This window comes from Balaenoptera acutorostrata, chromosome 7 (genome assembly GCF_949987535.1).
Source record: "Balaenoptera acutorostrata chromosome 7, mBalAcu1.1, whole genome shotgun sequence".
NCBI lineage: Eukaryota > Metazoa > Chordata > Mammalia > Artiodactyla > Balaenopteridae > Balaenoptera > Balaenoptera acutorostrata.
The window spans coordinates 111,183,237-111,205,086 of NC_080070.1; the positions used below are offsets into that span (position 1 = coordinate 111,183,237).

Genomic DNA, 21,850 nt, shown 5'->3' on the forward strand with positions numbered 1-21,850 from the left:
TCAGGGAAATCAAGTCAGACTGGAAGGAAAATATTCTGACATATGAATTGTCAGCTGAGATTGACAGAAAGAACCGTCAATTCATCCTCAGATCTGTGAAGTTTTTGACTTGACAGACAGACACGTATAAGGTCTAAAACCTGTGATTGGAGAGATGAATGTTCTTTTTTTTTTTTAATGTTATTTATTTAATTTATTTATTTTTGGCTGCATTGGGTCTTCGTTGCTGCGCGCGGGCTTTCTCTAGTTGCAGTGAGCGGGGGCTACTCTTCGTTGTGGTGCGCGGGCTTCCCACTGCGGTGGCTTCTCTTGTTGCAGAGCACGGGCTCTAGACGCGCGGGCTTCAGTAGTTGTGGCACGTGGGCTCAGTAGTTGTGGCTCACGGGCTCTAGAGCACAGGCTCAGTAGTTGTGGCACACGGGCTTAGTAGCTCCGCGGCATGTGGTGTCTTCCTGGACCAGGGCTCGAACCTGTGTCCCCTGAATTGGCAGGCAGATTCTTAACCACTGCGCCACCAGGGAAGCCCTCCATCTCTTTTCTTTTTCTTTTCCTTTCCTTTCCTTCTTTCTCTCCCTCCCTCCCTCCTTTCCTTCCTTCCTTCCTCTTTTAAAATTAATATATAATTCAAATACCATAAAATTCACTTCTGCTTTCTTTATATCCAGGCAGTGAACTGATCTGTCCGAGATAGCTGATCAGAGGGCACCTGGTGGTGTTTGGGTCACGCGCCTGGGTACACGTCCTCCCTCTCCTCCTGCAGGGCCCTCCCTTTCTGCCTACACTGCTGGCTGTCTCCTCTCTGACTTTCCGTGCAGCTAGGCCAGGACTCTCTATGTGGAGTGACCTCTCATTCTCTTCCATTGATTTTCTTACTCCAGGCAGCCTGTCAGACTTTGGGAAGATCTCGGATTCTGGATTATGGTTCAGGATGTGAAAAGATCCCACCTTCTGTTCAGGCCCAAGCCCCATTCTGCACCTGACCTTCCCGTGGGGCTGTCGGACGTTGCCGTGCTGAGTCGTGGCCATGTGGTCATTGCACAGAGGAGGAGCAGGATGGCTGGATGTGTTCGGCGCTCCTGGGTCCCAGCAAAGCTTGATTCTTCACTTAAGTGACAGAAGGCTAGGAGTGCCTTGAGCGACAGAATGAGGCTCCCGTTCTCACTGGCTAGAGTAATGAGCCAGATTCCATACGTTTAAATGTTGTAATGGATAAGTGTAGGATCCTGTATTTAGGTCCCTAAGCCCTGTACCAGTACAGGATGGGAAGACAGAACTTACTGACTGAGAAAAGCTTGGAAGTTTAGTTGACAGAAAGTTCATTCTGACTCAGCTGTGTTATGGTTGCTAAAAATGTTAATACTGTCTAAGGCTGCAGTCGTGAGAGTGAAGGGGCATTTTTCCTGAGCATGGGGAACCAAGATTTTACCCGAACTGGGCATGCTTTCCTGGAGGAGAGAAGATTCCGGAAACATGAGAACCCCTTCCGATGTTGGAGGGCTGGCTCTTGCTGGAACGGCCATGGGAGGTGCGGGCAGCCTCTGGTGGGGAGGTCAAGAGGGAAGGTGAGTCAAGGGTGCACTGGGGGTGAGCTCCTCCCTACAAGGAAGGGGGGGCAGAGCTCTTCAGGCTCTTAGGGGACACCTGCCAAGGCTGTTGTATGGCCGAGGGACCGGCCAACCTCGGCGCTGCCCCTGAGTTTCACTTCCCTTTTGGAGTTTTCTCTGACCTTGTGGGGCTGTGTTTAGTTTTTTCAAGGAGCCCGGTTTCTCACAGGTTAATTGGAAATCTCTGATAACCTTGAATATACTTCCTGATTCTAACTCAGGAAGCCTTCTTTAAGCACCTGCCTTGTGCTTCGCTCTGTGGGAAAAGGCAGATGACAATAAAAGCAGCGTAAGAAGCAGGTCCAGGTATCAAGATCCATATGGTATATAATTGAGGAGACTAGACCAACCATCAAACTAAGAAACTGGGGATTGGACAGGAAAAAAAAATGTCCTGGCAGATACATAGAAGGGAGAGCATGGTCCGCTGAGACTTAACCCAGCAGGTGCGGGAAGGATTGGCCTTGTGCGTGAAATGGGGTTGATGGGAATTTACTTAGAACCCTGAAGTTTTCTTGTTTCAGCCATGCCCCGTGTTTTAACACCAAAAAACAAAAAAAAATTCCATCCCCCATAAACTCCATCTCTAGGCTTCCACCCTGAAGACTCAACTCATATTTTAGTTGCTCTACTAGATGCTGAGATGATTTTCCATGAATCAGTTTAAATATAAATTACCATTTTACGCCACATGAAAAAATCTACTTACCAACAGTTGGCCATTTTTTTTTTTAAGAGAGTTTGTAACTTTATTAACATTGGACACTCCCTGACTTGATGTGCTGTCTTTCTCTACTCCTGAGATTTATGTGACTCGAAGGCTAAGAATGGATGTGTCCGGTGGGCAGACCGCTCCCCTCCTTGGCGGTGCTGAGATGGCACGTGCTTACTTCTCAGGCTCCGCAAACTGCCCGAGGGGCCATCCTGTTACATTTGCATCTAATCGCTGCCATGACCAATCTCTAACTTGTGGCAGATACACTTCTAGACATAAGCATCGTCAGAACCACACCACCTTTCATATCCTGGGGGGAAAGGTACACACCCTGATTTTACCTGTGTGAGGTACCCAATTAACAAATTCACACCTGCTCAGAGTGGACCGTTTGTTGTCTTACCTTATCAGAAATGTGTGTTTGGATCCTGGGATACGGTGGAGAATACTTGCTTCACAGGAAGCAACTCCAGGGGCCCATTTCTGCTAATGTACATGCACTTTTCACTCTTCTAAAGCAGGCGTGTGTGTTTCAGACTCCTAGACCTATACTTAGATATGTCCGGGAGTAGATTTAGTAGTTACAAGCACTGTCCTTTCTACTGCAAGTTTGAGGGTCTGGCACACAGAGTGGAGTGAGAAGGAAAATTCAGTTCTGTTGTCTCCATGCTGATTTGTTCTGCACGCAGCACAGTGAAGGTCACGGGCTTAGTCAGTCTTCAGCTGTCCTTTGGAACACCAGTGCCATCTCAAGGCTTGGGCGCTGCGAGCACAAGACCTGGTGTGTCGGATGATGACTTATTTAGTAGCTAGACCGCCTGCTCATGTTGGCTACTTCTGATTGAGCTCAGCGTTATACTTAACATTGTTTTCATAATTGCAGCTGTTTGGAATGTCAGCAGGTGTGTGCTCAGGGCCCCAATTTACCAACAGGTTCACTGGAAGAAAGCAGCAGAGAGAAGGGGGGTGACAGCGTCACCCCACGGGTAACTGCGTGCTCCTTCGAGTGGTTGGCACTGCCCAGCGTCCACATCAGGGGCCAGGCCAGGACTGCAGATGAGCCACAAGTGTGCTTGGAGTGAATGGGTCTTCAGCGAAACAAGAGAGCGTAAAGGACACTCTGTTTTGAGAAAAGAAAGCAGATAACCAGTTGACAGTGCACATTTCTGCTGGTGTTCCAAATCTGGATCCTGAAAAGTGAGAGGTAGAGCACTTAGATGTTGAATCTTGCCTGCCAGCAGAAAGTAATTTGAATTAGGAACTCAAAATCAATATACTTTCTTAAAAAATGTTTTTATTTTTCATTTTTTTATTGAAGTATAGTTGATTTACAATGTGTGAGTTTCAGCAAAGTGATTCAGTTATACATATACATATTCTTTTTCATATTCTTTTCCATTGTGGTTTATTACAGGATATTGAATATAGTTCCCTGTGCTATACGGTAGGACCTTGTTGTTTACGTTTTGTACATAGTAGTTTGTATCTGCTAACCCCAAACTCCTAATGTATCCCTCCCTCACCCGCTTTCCCCTCTTGGTAACCATAAGTTTGTCTTCTATGTCTGTGAGTCTGTTTCTGTTTCATAGATATGTTCCTTTGTGTCATATTTTAGATTCCACATATAAGTGATATCATATGATTTTTGTCTCTTTGTCTGACTTCACTTAGTATGATCATCTCTGGGTCCTTCCATGTCACTGCAAATGGCATTATTTCATTCTTTCTTATGGCTGAGTAGTATTCCATTGTATAAAAATCAACATATTTATAATCTTCGTTCTTAGGCTGAGGTACATGCGTGCGTGTGTGTGTGTGTGTGTGTGTGTGTTTGTGTGTGTGTAATTCGAGACAGGAGGCTCTACATATATTTAAAAGCTTGTGGAGATCCTTGTCTGGTGTGCTTCTTCTAACATGGGAACTAGTATGCTGCAGGGGCTTAGGTTTCAAAGCAGCAAATGTTTCCTTATGAATATAACTGAAGGGACGTGTTTTAACAAATTAGGGTCCCACTCTTATGGCCTCATTTAGCCTTAATTACCTCTTTAAAGGTCCCATCTTTAAATACAGTCACACTGAGGGTAAGGGCTTCAACACAGGCATTTTGAGGAGACACAGTTCCGTCCTAACAACATCCCTCTGCATCACCAGTGTCTCCCATCACCTCCCAAAGCTTCTGAGCGTGGTCTACAGAGTTTCCCACATACAAAAAAGAAAAGAAAACCTCACTAAATTTTTATCCCTGTATCTGCTTTCCTGTTTTATACCAAGTTCACAGTTGCCAGACTGGAATGGACTCCAGGTGCCCTTCAGCCCTCACTGTACCCAGAGCTGGGCAGCTCTAATTATAGTCAGGGTCAAGCTACTCTCTGGGAAACATCTTGGTAGTAAAAGTGGTAGAACAATGGGAGAGAAGTTGTTCTGAGTTGGGAAGATCACAGACTCGCTGCTCCTAAGCTGCAGATGTCTGCCATCTGTGTTCTCCATCCCCTGCAGCCACCTCCCGCCCTCGTTCAGAGCTGTTGATAGTAGGCAGATGGGTGGGGGCATTCCCACTGGAGAGGGAACGAGAGTTGCATCTTCTAGAATTTGATCACTGCAGGTCATCTAGTAGAATTAGGAGCAAAAATGCAATAGCCGTCTGACCCAGTGTCACCCAGGCAGAAGTCATGGGGGACCAGAAAGAACCCTTAGCCAGCACCATTGACAGCAGGAAGTGATCTGCTAGTCATGGGACTTGGACCTGCAGCTGCCCAGAACCTACCAGGAGGATGAAAGAAGCCCATCTAGATACAATAGAAATTTGAGCCTGTCCGCTTTTGACCTGGGGCCTCCACAACAGTAGCTTTGAAGGAATATATTATCTGTGTGGCTGTATGTGTGACCAAAACGTAAGTTTCACAGAACACTTCTTTCGTGGGATGCCCTCTGATTTTTTTTTCTTAATTTATTTATTTTTGGCAGCCTTGGGTCTTCATTGCTGTGTGCGGGCTTTCTCTAGTTGTGGCGAGCAGGGGCTACTCTTAGTTGCGGTGTGTGGGCTTCTTATTGTGGTGGCTTCTCTTGTTGCAGAGCACGGGCTCTAGGTGCGCAGGCTTCAGTAGTTGTGGCGCATGGGCTCAGTAGTTGTGGCTCACGGGCTCTAGAGCACAGGCTCAGTAGTTGTAGCGCACGGGCTTAGTAGTTGTGGCTCACGGGCTCTAGAGCGCAGGCTCAGTAGTTGTGGCGCATGGGCTTAGTTGCTCCGCGACATGTGGGATCTTCCTGGACCAGGGCTCGAACCCGTGTCCCCTGCATTGGCAGGCGGATTCTTAACCACTGCGCCACCAGGGAAGCCCCCCTCTGATTTTTAAAAAAATGATCTTTACCTTTGTAAAATACATGTCACAACCCAATAACTTGATTTCACAATCATATTGTGACTAGTGGGTCACGATAGTTGAAAACACTGTTCTGTTGTATAATATTGTGGGAACTTTGGTAGTTCTTCCCAAATCAACACCATACTTTTACCCGATGTCACATCTTACTATGTTAGTTCTGTCTTTGTGATTACGTTATCATCTACTAATTGTAGAGAGTTCTTGGCATGGAATGGTGCAGGCGATTTGGCCAATATGCAGTTCCAAGTTAAAGCAAGAATGCCTTCAGGCACTATTAGAGAGTGGTTGCTGAATTTCTGTCTGCGGCGCTATCCCAAGGACCTCCTGCCGTTTACCCGAGGATTCTATGCTTCCTTCACATTGTCTGTTACCATGGTCTTGCCGGATTTCCACCTTTCCCTCCTGTTTCTTCTGGGCTTGGTTTGCTTTCTGGGAAACTTTAAATTCTGCCACATTAAACATCACCTTCCCCTCTACACCTTCTCAACCCCTTTCACTTTCTTAGGCATCCCTCCACTGCCCTTCTTCTTAGTCCTATCCAGTTGGTTTATTCGCATGAGCTGAATGGTTGTGGAGTCTTACACGGTCACTGTTCACGAGCACAGTCACGACACACCCTCGTGGTGATGACTTGGTCCACAGCGGCTTGTTAAGCAGAGCCCTGGAAGAATAGGAAAATCAAGTGGGATCTGAGAAAGTGGCCCTTTGGTGACAAAAGACTCAGTGTCACTGAAGAGGCAGTGTCTACAAAATGCCTTCCTGAAATACTGGCCAAATCCTTTCTTGGCTTCAGCAGACAGTGACCTGGGCTGAGAGGAGGCATGACATCCCTAGTGCCTTGTTTTCTGGGCTTGTTTCAAACATGGGGTTGATAATATTTACCTTGTGTGTTAAATAAGACAGTTGTGAAGCACTGACCTGCCACCTAGAATGTAGGATGTGACCAAAGCCTATAACCTTTGTTCTCATTTGTATGAGTTCTCCATTGCTGAGTAATAAATCACTACAGACTAAGCAGATTGAAGCCACATGTATTTATTATCTTACAATTCCTATAGATAACAAGTCTGGGCACAGCATTGGTGGGTCCCTTGCTCCAAGTATCACAAAGCTGAAACCAAGAGGTGGCTGGGTTGTGCCCTCTTCTGGAGCTTAGGGTCCTCTTGTAAATTCATTCAGGTTGCTGGCAGAATTCCTGTCCTTGAGGTTGTAGGACTGAAGTCCCAGTTTCCTTGCTGGCTGGCTGGGGGTTGCACCCAACTCTTGGAGATCACCCTTAGTCCTAGCTCTCTTCTTCAAGCCAGCAGGAGAGCCCCCGGTCTGCTACAGCCGTCTTACACAACATACCACCATATGTAATGTTCCATAGTCATGGGAGTGGCCATCCCATCATATTCACAGGACCCTCCACACTTAAGGGGAGGAGATCATGCAGGCCATGTACTCTAGAGGGGCAGGAATCTGGGGGCCCTCTTTGAATTCTCTTTACCACATTTATCATGAATCTAACATTGTTGCTAAGGACTCTTGTCTTCGCAAGTTCATGATCGGAAACAGTCCCATCTCTTTTTGTTTACGATTAATTGTCTGAACTCCACATAACCTAGAAGGGAGAAGTCCATATCTCCCTTGAGCGCTCCCCCCATTCCCTCTGCACACAGGCACACGCACCCGCACACACCAGGGAGTTACTGTGGACGGTGCTGTACATGGTGTGAGCAGTTGATGCTGTTCGTGCTCTGCTGGTGCAGCCCTGGCCTAGACGCCCTGGCTGCCCTACACCGGCCACTTCATTTTGTCTTCCGCTCTGTGCTTAGCCTTCCTCTCCCCAGTGCAGCTGGAGGGCCAGCAGACCAGCCACCCTGGAGCCAGCACTCCTCTCCCAGCACTGAGGCCCTTATGCTGGCTCACGCCATAGCCAGGCTGGATCTCTGAGTGGTCAGACATCGCCCTCTCAGTGAGTCATCCCCGACCCCTGGTTTGAAATGGGATCGTCCACCACTCCCTCCCCCGAGCTATTGATCCGCCGGCTTCTGCTTTATTTTTCACCGTAGTGGAACTTACTGCCATCTAACCCAGTTCATGTTTTTCTTGCTTGTTGTTTGTCTCCCTCTTCTAGAAAGAAAGCTCCTCCATGGCAGGGACTTCTGTCTGGGTTTTCACTGCTCCACCCCCAGGACCCAGCACAGGCCGAGTTCAGAGCGGCACTTCAGTGACTTTTTGTTAGATGCATGGGTTGTGAGAACCAGTAGTGTCTTTAAGCGCACATTTCAGTGCTCTGCTAGATGTTGGTTGGTTAAGTCCAGTTAAGCAGATTAGCTTGTGTCACCAGCTTATTGGAGCATCTCGTCAAAATCATGAGCTGTTCATGGGCTATGGGAGGAATGGGCGGGAAACTTCTGATCATGTGGAGAAGCGTGTGTGTGTGTGTGTGTGTGTGTGTGTGTGTGTGTGTGTGATGGCACTGGTTCAGTGGGGGTCTCTCAGCTCAGTTTGTCCTTGAAATGATAGAGGATTTAGCAGCGATTGGGTGCTGGGTGTTTAAAGAGCTAGAGGTAAGCCCTAGGAGCCAAAGAAGGAGAAGCAGCGCTGGAGCTCAGGTGTGCTGAGTTCCACTGTAACTCATAACTCTCCATCGTAACTAATGTTTTATAGGGAGCTATTTTCTACATACTTTTCTACATAAAACAAGTCAATGTGTACTGGAATTATGTACAAATTCAGTGTCCAAGGTCTTGGATTAAATTGTGTATTTCTCCCAACTACTTTTTTTTTTTTAAAGAAGAAAATTGGCAGGAACCTAGATCACAATTCTATGATCATTTAATATTATTGAGAAACAGCCTTGCCCACCCTCGCGCACACCCAATCCACTGCCACTTGGACTGAAATCGCTTTAGTGAAAGTGTCTCTGTGAAAACCAAAGTGCAGAAGTTTTCATAGCTCCGTAACCCCTTGGAGCCTGGACCCTGCTCTGGACCTGTCCTCGGAGGGTGGGGGCCTTTCTCGGGGTCTTCTGGGGGAGGACGGGTGCTGAGCACCGTAAGTGTCAGCATTGTGGGGGCAGGACCGGTGTGAGCAGCCATGGCCCTTGTCAGCACGTTTCATGAGGATGCTGGCCTTCAGACTTCAAACAGCGCTGTGAGGAGGTCCTGCCCACCCACCCCTTTTGCTTACGGGGGAACTGAGGCTCACAGAGGCTGAATAACTTGCTAGAAGTCCTGCAGCTGGTAAGTGGCAAGACCAGGACTAAACCACCTGACTGGTCTGACTTCGTAACCTCTGCCCTTAACCTCGCTGGCCTTGTCGGTGCAGATTCCCATGTTCTGACGGGGGTCAGCCCTGAGCGGGGTCTGCAGCGCTCTGACGCTCCCCTCTGGTTTCATGCAGGTGTTTGGTCATCCAGTTACAGGGCCTCCCCAGAAGGAAACCACTGTGATTCCGCCCACAGGATATGTAGCAAACAGGTGCTTTGCTTGACACTGTCCCTCTCAGCGCCTTCCGTTTGGACTACCACAGCTCTGCTAGTTTCATAACATGCCGCGGTGGCAGTTCTGTCCTTTGCGCTGACGCCTGCCTGGACCTCCTGACGGGTCTGGCCCTCCTTCCGCAGGATGCTGACGGCCTGTGCCCTCTCTCCCGCAGATGCCGCCCTTACGAGGACTGCTGCGGTCCCAGGTGCTGTGTGCGGGCCCTGTCCATACAGAGGCTGTGGTACTTTTGGTAGGTCACGACTCTTCCTGGTCTCGGATGCTCCCCCCGCCCTCCCCCGGGGCTCTGCCCGGTCAGTTTGTCACAGCCAAGGTGACATCACCTCCCCCTGAGGCCCTGGTCTCTGGGTGGCCTCAGTCGAGAAAGCAGGTACGTTGGGGCTGGCTTCATGTCAAGCACTTCTGCTCACAGAGCTTGGAGAAAGCTCGTCCCCGTTTCCACAGACGTGTGGCTCGGAAAGAAGACTTATTCTTTTGGAAGCTGGACTGTACAGCAGCCTGGACCTTCAGCGGCTCCTCCACCGACTTCTGAAATGGAGCTGAGGCCAGTTGGGTTGATCAGGGAATCAGCACATCTCGTTATAAAGTTTCCACTGCCGGGAAATCTCCCGTGTTCACACTGTGTCAGCTGAGTCCTAACTTTCAAGACAGACAGGCTGCATCCTTGCCCATCTTCCAGCTCTACTGGGGGAAGTTGCAAGAGCTGTCTGGAGTCTGTAAGATTGTACCTTGGGCGAGAATGAGGGAGTAAAGCTGACAGAGTCCTGAAAGGATAGGATGCAGAGTTTCCACCAAGGAGAGGAACCTCCTGTGAGTTGCCATCCTCAGAGGGTGCCTGTTTGGAGGTTTGTCTGAAGATTCGTTTGACTCTGTAGATAAGAGGTAGGCTTCAGATGACAGAGATGGCAGAGTGTGTGTGGGAAAGGATTTGCCTAAAACCAAAAGGGCATTTCCTGCGCCTGCCACGCTCTCCTCTGCACCGCTGCAGAGGTACAGTCATCGAGGCAAACCCCGTGAAGGATTAGGACCCAGCTTTAAGATTTAAGCTTCTTCGTGGGTTTCAGATTCTGACATTCCTGACATCTAGAGACTTTAAGGCCTTTCCTGAGCATGTGGCAGCGGACACTTGAATTTTTGGTGAGATTTTGCCTTTGCCTCCTGACAACTGTTCCTAATGTTTGATTAGGGAAATCAGCAGGAAGTGGGTACTCCACATGCCATGTTTTCTTTAATAGGAGACCCTCTTTTCATTCTCAACGTCACCACCTCCGTGATGGGGTTTTGGCCATTTGGGGGCTGGACCCCCCTGTCACGTCGGGCCCTGAACAGTGCCATCCTGGTGTTGGCTTCTCCCCACCTCCTAGTTGCTAGTGCCTCAAGCTCTATAATAGAAGGAGAACTTTTTTACCCTGAGATTTTCCAAATGATAACACCTCTGTGTACTTATCAAGGTGGAAGGGACGGGTGCCAAAGCTGGGGTGAGGAGGACCAGGGGGAGGTGGCATTTCAGAGCTTTGCCCAGCTTCACACACGCGCCCCCTCAGAGCTTGCCTCCACGGGGCCTTGTGGTCGAGGGTCCCGAAAGGGACCAGCAGTGCTTCAGGTTGGCCTGAAACACCAGACGAATGATGATGAGATTGTGGAAATGCTCCTAAAAGTGAGAAAACTTGTCAGAGTTTAGACATTACGTGATTAGAATGAAGGAAAAATTGAAAGTCCAGGAGAACTCTGAGGGCCTGTCTGCTAGAGCAGCTTCTGTCGACCTTCCCTGGAAGCGTTCCCTGAGCTGGTAGCCGGTGCTTCTGAGCTGTTGGCCGGCGTCACTCGTCAGGGTCAGGGCACCTCAGCGAGCCAGTGGGTCCCTACACAGAGGCATCTCATGAGAGCCGTGGAAGGAGGGCAGGTCTCCAAGGTCGGGGTGCCAGATGCCAGAAGGTTTGGTTGAGTTCTCTGAGTTGAGATTCTGATACCAGATACCAGCTTCTAAACTGGGGATACAGCCAGAGAGCACCTTGAGATGCAAGTCTGAGGTGCCCCAGCTGAAGTCAGAGGACACTTGGTTTCGGCTCCATGGGTTCCTTTTCTCAGTTATGTGTCTGGTATGGAGAAGGCCCTACAGCAGCCGGGCTCCTAAAACAGACAGATGTCTAGACACATGGAGAGTTTTAAACCAGTGTTCTGGAAACAAAGCGTGCAGCCTCTGATGCCACAGAAGTTGGGGAAAGCTGCACAGCTTCTGACCGGGTCTCAGAGAGGGCCTTCCTTGCGAAGGGTCCAGCACATTGCACAGGCAGGGACATAGGCATGGACCTGGTGAGAGGGTGATGGGGAGCTGGCGTGGGGGCAGGTTTGGAGGGAGGGGCAGGAGGTTGGCAGGATGGAGCTGGGCATGGAGCGAAAGGAGGCCTGCTCTCCAACCTGGTCCCACTTGACTCTGGAGGAATTTGGGCTCCTTACCATAACACAAGAGGTTTTGGAGGAGAATGCTTTCAGAAGTCCCTGCCAGCTCTAAAATCTTAAGTAATGTTTAACCAGGATAGTCTAATGAAATCCCCAGGATTAGAGAAGGTGTAGAGTTGGAAAGCGCACTGCAACAGAGTGCAGCCTGGCAGGTGAGTACTGCCCTGCTTCCAGGGCTCCTGCGGGGCTGGGGGCTGGGGCAGGTGGCAGGTGGCAGGTCGGCCCTGGATCTGCAGGGGCTCTGCTGCTGCCTGGGGCCTGCATTGGGAGCTGAGAACTGCTGTTCCAAGTGCTGCGGCGGGGAGGCAGGAAGGGACTGAAAAAACGAATTGAATTGAAGAAACCAGATTACTATTGATAATAGAAAAGGCACAAACTTCCTCTCTTAATCCCAGGGAAGCTCCCCAGACCTGCTCAGCAGTGAAAGAGAACGTCTAGGAAACAATCGTCCTGTAACTCACGGCACTTCCAAGAGCTGCTTTCTTACCTTGGCACGCCTTCCCTCACTGACACCCTGCTTCCTCTCCCTGTTACCGGAAGCTCATTCCCCTGCACCCTCGTTAGTTTCTCTCAGACTACTGCTTCAATAAGGAATGAGTCTGATGATGATTGCTCCCTAAGCCGGGAGTTGGTCTCCTGCCATGTGACTTTGTTCTTAATTTGCTTGCACCTATGTGCTCTCCGGCAGTCCACGGTGTGAGGTGCGTATCGCTTTTATTTGTCTAGGAAGAAATATGTATTCCATTGGACGGTGTAACCAACATTTTGGCTTGTCTCATGGAAGAGACCAAGATCTCGTACGGCTTCTGCATTTCCAATCCAGAGAGGCTGGTCCCCTGGGAGTGAGCAGTGGTGTTACTGAGAAGGGAAACCCTTATGTGCAATTAGCCTCCCTGTGCTTTACCTTTCTGCTCAGATGTTTACAGTTGGACCCAGGGTTGAACGTAAGATTATCATGGAGTCCAAATGAAGCTGTTCCCTTTGGATTCCGGCATCTGACTTCAGAGAGGGCCTTGTTTTGCACAACTTGGATTCCTCTAGCTCCCCAAGACTGCACCCCTCTGACCCCCTCCCCATCTGCAGCTCACAGCTGACCTCTCCGGGCCTCTCACCCACCCAGCTTTTCCTGTGGGAGCCCCTGTGCTGTTCTTTCCACCCAGAAAGCTCCTTCCCTTCCCTTCAATTTGTCTCTTTATTTCTATCATTCAGACTCAGCTCAGATGTTGCTTTGAAGGAAGAGAAGCTTCCTCACTCTGACAGATACCCTTGTCAACCCTCTTGTTGCATTGAATTGTACCCTTGAAATGATGAACACAGTTGTGTGTTATGTATATTTTACCCGCCACTCCCACCCCAAACCTATGTTGTATCCTTGCTTGTCTTTCTTAGCACTATCAGAGTTGTAAATAAACACTTTTGTTAATTTGCTTTTTACTGTCCCCCTCCCCTATGAGAACTCAAGTTCAGCGATGGGGAGGCCCCACCTGTCTTATGCCCTGGAATGCACAGACTGGTGCTGGGAGCATGGCAGGTGCTTAAGAAAATTTTTGTTAAATGAATAATGAATTAGACGAGAGATCAGAAAGCCACAATTTCAGTCCTTTCCTGAATCATTTCCTGTCTGGTGCCCCTGATCTTTGTTCCTGTTCAGCGTTCCAAGGTTGTCCGGTAAATGCTTACTGACTGACTAATGGACTTAATTTAACCCTTAACGTTATGTTAATTATTCTTGAAGGCTTTACTGTCTACTCTTTTCTTAAGTTTCATTTGTGTGTGGACAGGTGCCTTTGACCATGACGTGGCCAGCTCTGCTGTGTGTGCATCCTTCACAAGAGTGTGTGTGCGTGTTGAGTGAGGTCCTGGAAGGTTCTGTGAGTCCCATCATCATATCAGTTTAGAGGTGGGCAAGTTTCTCAGTTAGTTATGTCTGTGTGGAACAGACAACTTGGCCCTTCTCAGAATGACTCCCCCTGTTTCTAGAAAAACAGGTATAGTGCACATGTGAGGTGGGAAGAGTCGTTCATTCATTGATTATTTATTGAATGCCAGTGATGCATCTGAGAATTCTTAGATGATTTGGACAAAGGTCTGATCCTTAGCGGTCCGCTCTGTGTCTGTTAGACTGTAGGGTCATGGTAGAAGGTTCAGCCATACTTAGAACCTAGAGATTTAAAAACAGCCTGTTTATTGATCGTGAGCGTTTTCTCTGTTCCTGTAGTTTCTCTATAATTAAGATGTGCTCTAGGAAGGGCACTTAAAAAAGTTTTTTTTAATGGATGTTCATATAATAATGGAGAGAAAACTGCTGGAAAGGATCATGGGCTTACTCTTCTTGCTTTGACAGTAAAGAAAAATGGGGGAAATAGACAGTGAGGACCAGCAGTTGTGTTCAAACTGGATTGAAAAGGCATCTCCCGGTTTGACTAAAATATTGAGTTGAGGTCAGAGCCATGCACAGGAAGGTAATTGCACCAGCCCTTTGAAGCCAGCAGCCACTTGGAGCTTTTGAAGCAGAAAGCTCACCTCGAGAGCTTCTCAGCACGAGTGGCCTCCATCCAGGGGCACCCAGAGCTCTGCAAGCCAGGTGTCTCCCTGGTGTCCTCCACCGGGACCGTCCCGGGGGAAGGTGGTCGGGGAGGACCAGCCAGGGAGCCCTGCCGTCTGCCCGGGCCTCCGCCTGGGGCCTCACCCTGTGCTCTCGCCCAGGTTCCTTCTGATGATGGGCGTTCTCTTCTGCTGCGGAGCCGGCTTCTTCATCCGGAGGCGCATGCACCCCCCGCCGCTGATCGAGGAGCCGGCATTCAACGTGTCCTACACCAGGCAGCCCCCGGACCCCGCTCCAGGTCAGCCAAGCCCTCTGTCCTCGTCTCTCCTCCTTGCAGCTTACACGTTCTCTGTAAGCATTTGGAAAGGGCACTGCCACGGAATACGCTGGCAGAAAAAATTGAGGCCATGTTTATTCATTTAAGTTCTGATGATCAACCTTGCTGTGTGTTTGTGCTGATAATAAATGCAGTGTCTGTTGTGCTGTATGCCTGTCACCTCTTATTCTTACCTAATTATTGGTGCATCTTTTAGGCATGTTTATGCAGTCCATATATGCACATTATGTGCTTTTTTTCTTAAAAATTATTTCATGGGTAAATTTTTATGTAGAAACTGTATTGTCCATGACATTCTTAATGCTTCTGGACTAGATATTAATCATGTTACTAAATGGTAATTTGCTTAGATAGTCTGTCCTTGCTGATCATTTGTTTTCTTTTGTTTTGCTTTTCATTCGTTCATTCAATAAGCGTTTGCTGTGCGTTTATGAGTATTGTGAGTACTTATTAATTGTGCTGCTATAGACATGTCTGCACAAGTTACATTTGGCCTATTTAGGGAACATTACCCAGAGTGGTGCCCCAGGGTCAAAAAGAATTCGTGGTTTCCTAATTCTTACAAAACACTGCTTTAACTACCTAAACCTCAGACATACTGTGGTGGGTGAATTCAAGTTTCCCTCGGGACACGGGCCCGTTCCTTGTTTTGAAAGTACATGTGAGATGTTTCCCTTCCCTTTGGGGGCAGGGGGCGCGGGGGGCTCTGCAGGGCTGGGGAGGCACTGCTCCTTGAGCTCCTGTCTTTCGGCCCGTGTGCTGGGCCAGGGGGCTACGTGATTCCCTGCGTGCCACTCTGCCCCGTCATGCTTCCCACCTCGAGAGTGTGGGCGGGCCCCCTCTATTCACCACACACCACGGGGAGACAGTCGGAGATCTAGAGTTCTGCTCCAGTTTTTACAGAGTTCCGGTTCTGTAAGATAAGCCCTAAGATCTGCTGTACAGCGTGGGACCTATAGTTAGTAACACGGTGTCGTACACTCACGAATTTGCCGAGTGGAGGTCTTATGTTGTGTCGTCACAAATTCAGAGGGCAGGAGCAAATGCTTGGAGGTGATGGATAGCTTTATGGCATATATTGTGGTGATGGCTTCACGGTGTATATGTATTTCTAAACTCATCAAGTTGTAGACGTTAAATATGTTCACCTTTTTGTATGTCGATCACACCTCAAAGAAAAAAGAAAGAAGTTGGGGGATTGCGTGTGGGAAGAGCTCTCTCTCATCTGTCCTTTAGACACAGAGATGCAGAGATGGGCATTTGCTGACTCTTTTTTTATAGTTTTATTCCACCAGACACTCTGCCGGGTTTTCTTGTATTATTTTTTAAAACGTTGCTAAAAATCTGAATATGTATTTTCCACAACAGTTCCGAGGTTGCTGTAGCTTAAACTTTCTCTCAGGGTTAGTACTGCTTTTCATGTATAAGTGGATTTTTATTCTTTCATATTTGGAAAGATTTGAATAGCTTCAAATCTATGCTCCAGCACAGGGCAAAGTGAAATTTTTCAGTTAAAATGGGAGGCCAAACCTAGATTTTATCTGGCTTCGTCTGAGTTTTCAGTCCTTTGATTTTTTTTTTTTTTTCAAGAAGCAGACAGTAGATCAGAGAAATGGGTAAAAGACTAATGAATTTCCTTTTCCTTCTGTCTTCATGACATGGAGTTTTAGTGTCCCGTGCGGCCACAGATGCAAGATGCCGCGTGTGCTTGGCCCACAGCGTCAGGCCTGGGCTAGGGCCAGGGCGCCCAGCCGCCTGTGCACAGCTCCTGCTGAACGTCTGCAGCCTCTCAATAGTTTGAAACAAGAACGCCCTGCATCCCCTGTCACCCTCTCTCCCTCACCCCAGCCTCTTTTCTTCATCCCAGCGCACACATCTTCCTAACTGGAATCCTCGGCCCCCTTATATAATAAATAGGTCATCGATCCTACAAGCCTTACTTCAGACTCTTACTCACCCCTGAGCAATGCCTGCTAAAAGTTTTCCCAGTCACTTGTCTCTGCCAGCTCTTCTCTGTCTTCCATGTTGCCACCAGAAAGTTCTTTGGGGGGGAAAAAAAAAGCAGCTAGGTCATGTTGTTCTCCTGCTTAAGGGTCTCTGCCGTGTCACTTTGCTCCCAGCAAGTCCAGACTCCTTAGCCAAGGACCCAGACCCCCGCCCTTGCCCCCCTGTGCCCCGTGTCAGCAGCCTGCTCCCCAAGCTCTGCCACCTCACCGGGCCCAGCCCATGCCCTCCCTTGGTCCCAGGCCATTTCCTTTCATTCTCTTTCTCTCCTGGATTCTCTCTGCCAAGTACTTTAACTGCGTTTATTACGGTGATTTTTGTTGTTGTTGTTCATTTTTTTATTGAGGTAACATCAGTTTATAACATTATATGTTGCACGTGTACAACTTTCTATTTCTATGGCTGTATACCCTACAGTGTCCTTACCACCAAAAGTTTACATTCCATCCATCACCGTACAGTTGATCCCCTTTACACATTTTACCTGCCCTTCCTTCACCCCTTCCCCCCACCCCCATAACCACTACTGTCTTCTCTATATCTACGTGTTTCTTTTGGCTTGTTCATTTATTTTGTTTTTTATATTCCAAATATGAGTGAAATCATATAATTATATTTATCTGTCTGACTTTCACTTAGCATAATGCCCTCTAGAGCCATCCATGTTGTCACAAATGCTAGGATTTCGTTCTTTGTTTATGGCTGAGTAATATTCCATTGTGTATATAGACCACATCTTCTTTATTCATTCATCCACTGATGGAAGCAACTCAGGTTGCTTCTTATCTTGGCTCTTGTGAATAATGCTGCTATGAACATTGTGGTGCATGTATCTTTTCAAATGAGTGTTTTCATATTCTTTGGAAAAATACCCAGAAGTGGGACTGCTGGATCATACAGTGGTTCTGTCTTAATTTTTGAGGAGCTTCCATACTGTTTTCCACAGTGGGTGCACCACTTTACATTCCTAATGATAGTGCACAAGAGTTCTGTTTTCTCCACATCCTTGCCAATGCTTGTTATTTCTTACCTTTTTGGTAATAGCCACTCTGACAGATGTGAGGTGATAGCTCATTGTGGTTTTTAATTGTCATCTTCCTGGTGATTAGTGGTGTTGAGCATCTTTTCTTGCATCTGTTGGTCATCTGATGTCTTCTTTGGGAAAATGTCTGTTCAGATCCTCTGCCTATTTTTTAATCAGGTTTGTTGTTATTGTTGAGTTGTATGAGTTCTTTATATACTTTGGATATTAACCCCTTATCAGATATATGATTTGCAAATATTTTCTCCCAGTCAGAAGGTTGCCTTTTTGTTTTGATGATGGTTTCCTTCGTTGTGCAAAGACTACTACTACTATGACGTAGTCCATTTGTTTATCTTTGCTTTTGTTTCCCTTGCCTGAGGAGACATGTCCAGAAAGATATTGCTAAGACTGATGACAAAGAGCTTACTGTCTATATTTTTTTCTAGAAGTTTTATGTTTTCAGGTCTTACAATCAAGTCTTTAATCCATACTGAGTAAATTTTTATGTGTGGTATATGATAGTGGTCTAGTCTGATTCTTTTGCATGTGGCTGTTCCGTTTTCTCAGCTCCATTTGTTGAAGAAACTGTTCTTTCTTCATTGTATGTTTTTTGCTCTTTTCCTGTAAATTAGTTCTTCATGTATGTGTGAATTTATTTCTGAGCTCTCAGTTCTGTACCATTGATCTGTGTGTCTGTTGTTCTGCCAATACCATGCTGTTTTGATTACTATAGCTTTGTGGTATCATTGGAAATCAAGGGGTGTGATACCTCCAGGTTTGTTCTTTTTTTCTCAGGATTGCTTTGGCTATTTGGGGTCTTTGTGGTTCCATATAAATTTTAGAATTTTTTTTTCTATTTCTGTGAAAAAAATGTCATTGGGATTCTGGTAGTGATTGCATTGAATCTGAAGATTGCTGTAGGTAATATGGACATTTTAACAATGTTATTCTTCTAATCCATGAGTATGGAATACCTTTCAATTTCTTTGTGTCATCTTCAGTTTCTTCAGTGTCTTACAGTTTTTCAGTGTATAGGCCTTTCACCTCCTTGGTTAAATTTATTCCTAGGTATTTTATTCTTTTTGTTGTAATTATAAATGGGATTTTTTTTTTAGTTTCTCTTTCTGTGAGCTCATTGTTAGTGTATAGAAACAACAGATTTTTGAGTATTGATTTTGTACCCTGCCACTTTACTGTACTTGTCTATTATTTCTAATAGTTTTTTTGGTGGAGTCTTTAGGATTTTCTGTATATCATGGTGAGTTTTAATCCCTACGTATACTTTGGGTTCCCCACTGGGCTGAGTGCTTTCGCAGGACTCACATCTCAAGCACCAAGCAGACTTACATCTGCCAGCTGAGTGAACAGTCAACCTGGGGTAGGGATTTACCATGGCCACACTTGGAGCGTCACTCGACCCATATTTCACACCTGCTAAGGTGCTGCAGGTACTTGGGACACTGGAATGCAGCCCTCGCTCACCCCCTTGTGCATTGCATGGTTTGCACAACCGTGTGTTGGAGCACTGTGTCATTGCACAAGTAACTGTACAGTCACCAACCGTGATGAGACGTATGTGGAGAAAGTTCAGGATGCTGGGAAGCCATGTAAGCGGGAAACTCAATCTGCTGTATGGATGGAAGGGGCAGAAGAGTTTGTAAGTATATTTAAGTGGAAGTGAGGGCATGAGGGGTGGGGGACTGAGGAGCAGCCAGCGAGGCTCCTGTGTCTTCCTTTGCTGCCTGCGTTTCACACGCCTGCCCACCGAGACTCGTGAGCTGCAGAGTCCGAGCAGCTGCTGTCAGTCCCACAGCTGTGGCATCAACGGCAGGCGCTGCGGTAGGCATCTAGGGCAGCAGAGATGCCACGTCAACAATATTGAGCCTCTCTGTGAACAGTGGAGACTGGGGGCTCTCCCACGACTCGGGTAGTGTGGTTTGACCCGATTCGGTTCTACCCTGCGGTTGGGGGCGTTCGGAGAAATGTGGGCTGTTTATTTTCTTCCAAGCCCTCTCCTAATGCAGTCACCAGTGGGGCCTGTGAAAAACAGCCCGCTCACCTTCTGTTGGGAGACTCTGATGCGGGTATCCTCAGCTCTCTGCGGGGAGTCACAGCTGCTGCTTCATTTACCAGCCTCCTGCATTTGTACACTTCTCACAGGCCTGTAGAGTATGAAATGGTCAGTCCCCAAACACACCAGAGCATCATATGAAGGCTTGCTTTGTTCCGTGGGCGTATACATACTTTCACCACCAAATCCAGGCTGTGTCGTTAATTAACAGCACTATGCTTGGGAAGAATTTAATTACTTTGATTTTTTAGAATTAGTAATAATGAAGAAAAATAAGGTCTATTGGTTTCTCCGTGATTTCGGCCTGGAGACCCGCCTCTTCCTGTGGGTGGGATTCACGCCCCTGCGGCTGCTTGCTGAGACCCTGTAGTGCTCAGGCCTGTGCCCATGGGTGTGTGTGTGTGTGTGTGTGTGTGTGTGTGTGTGTGTGTGTGTGGGTGGCGCGGAGGGAGAGACGATACCTGCGAACCGCGGGCAGCGCTCGCCCATCTGCCAGGTGGCTCCGTTTTCCCTCTGCTGCTGATCTGGGGGAAGGGAAGTGGATTCGGGTGAGTTTTGCTGAAGAATCAATGCTCTTTCCCTGGAGGGCTGGGGAAGGCCGGCACTCGAGCCCGGTATGCAGAGGGGTACGCAGTGGTGTCCAGCTGGGACCAGCTCCCCAGCCCAGCAAGGCTGAGTGCAGAAGAGCAGAGACCTGCCCATTACGAAGATGCTCAAAACTGGGTGGGGTGTGTGGCAGCATCACGGTTCCAGGGCACTGGTGTGGTTGGAGCAGGACGGGGGGGAAGAGACCAGCAAAGTAGGCCTGGAGGCTGAGGTTCAGAGGTGGGGCTCCCAGCCTGCCCAGGAACCAAAAGAAACAAGGGCTGAAGCTGCCAGTCAAAGGCCGTGGCTGAGATCCAGCTCCCCGGGGCCTGTGCAGGGAAGCACCAGCACGGGGAGTGCGGAGAAGCTGGTCTGGGGACCGAGGAGAGGCACCTGGACCGGGAGTCAGGAGGCCTGAGGTCTGTGGGCCCTGGGGTGGGCACTGTCTCTTCTGAGCCTCTGCATCTTAACGGATCGGCAAAATGAACGTATGTGAAGAAAAGCAGTCTCAGTTATAGTCTTTATGTCCAGCGGTGGCCAGAGTAACTAGAGACAGTCAGAGCTCCCTAAGTGCCCCAGCCTCCCCAGTCCTCCCCGACACACCGCTGGCAGGGCCCTGGTTACGCCCTCCTCGGCAGAGAGGAAAGACAGACTTTGTTCCTTCAGAAAACAATGGCTGACTGGCAGCAGCGCCGTGTTCACACGCTAGGAGGGCGGGAGGGACACGTGCTCACTGCCCTTCAGGAACCTGTAGAAAGGGGGGGATGGGTGAAGGGACAGCGGGTGCTAGGGGGCCAAACGTCCGGTTATAAGATACATAAGTCCTGGGGATGTCATGTACAGCGTGGTGACCACAGGTAACTTTATTTATATTTGAAAGCTGGTAAGAGAGTAGATCTTAAAAGCTCTCATCACAAGGGAAAAAATGTGCAACTATGTGCAACTGTGAGGTGGTGGATGGTAGCTCACTGTGGTGATTATTTCACGATGTGAGTGTGTATCAAATCATCGTGTCATACAATGTTACATGTCAGCTACAGCTCAATAAAACTGGAGAACGTTTAGAACGGGGGGGAAGAATATAAAGCCTTGGCTACAGCAGAGCTGTGAGTCTGGAGGAGAGTGGGGCTGGATTTCAGGGCTCTCTGAGCAGGGCCTCACTAAACTTGTGCACTTGAGGCTGAGTGTGGGGAGGGGGTTCGGGGCCACAAAGGAAAAGATGATGACATTATGGTCTCTCTTCTTTATGACGTATTATGTGGCACTCAAGTTGATAGTCAAGGTCAAGGCTGTGTAACTGTGGCAGGACACGTGTGAAGCTGTATTTAGGGAAGGGGCGGGCTGCTGTGGTAGAGCGTGGTCCTGAGTCCGACTGTGTGATCACACAGGTGCACAGAGACTGGAGAGGACAGTTGGTAGTGACGTCTGAGATGTTAACATGATTTAAAGTGTCTTTGAAAATGGTTTCCTTTCATGTGACTAATACTGATTTTTTTTTTATAAATTTATTTATTTATCTATTTATTTTTGGCTGCATTGGGTCTTCGTTGCTGCGCGCGGGCTTTCTCTAGTTGCGGAGAGCGGGGCTACTCTTTGTTGCGGTGCATGGGCTTCTCATTGCAGTGGCTTCT

The 21,850-nt window shown here is 48.1% G+C and overlaps 1 protein-coding gene across 6 annotated transcripts in view; it reads left to right on the top strand.

Moving 5' to 3' along the window:
• The window catches only part of VOPP1 (VOPP1 WW domain binding protein), a 132,214-nt gene that overhangs the window by 98,020 nt on the left and 12,344 nt on the right, over positions 1–21,850 (top strand). For 3 of the 6 annotated variants that reach the window (XM_057550003.1, XM_057550002.1, XM_007187666.3), the window contains exons 3-4: positions 9,348–9,425; positions 14,360–14,496. In XM_057550003.1, coding sequence (XP_057405986.1) covers positions 9,348–9,425; positions 14,360–14,496 — 215 coding nt within the window. The remainder of the gene's footprint in view (positions 1–9,347; positions 9,426–14,359; positions 14,497–21,850) is intronic. The other 3 variants (XM_057550004.1, XM_007187667.3, XM_057550005.1) reach the window with 1 other exon arrangement.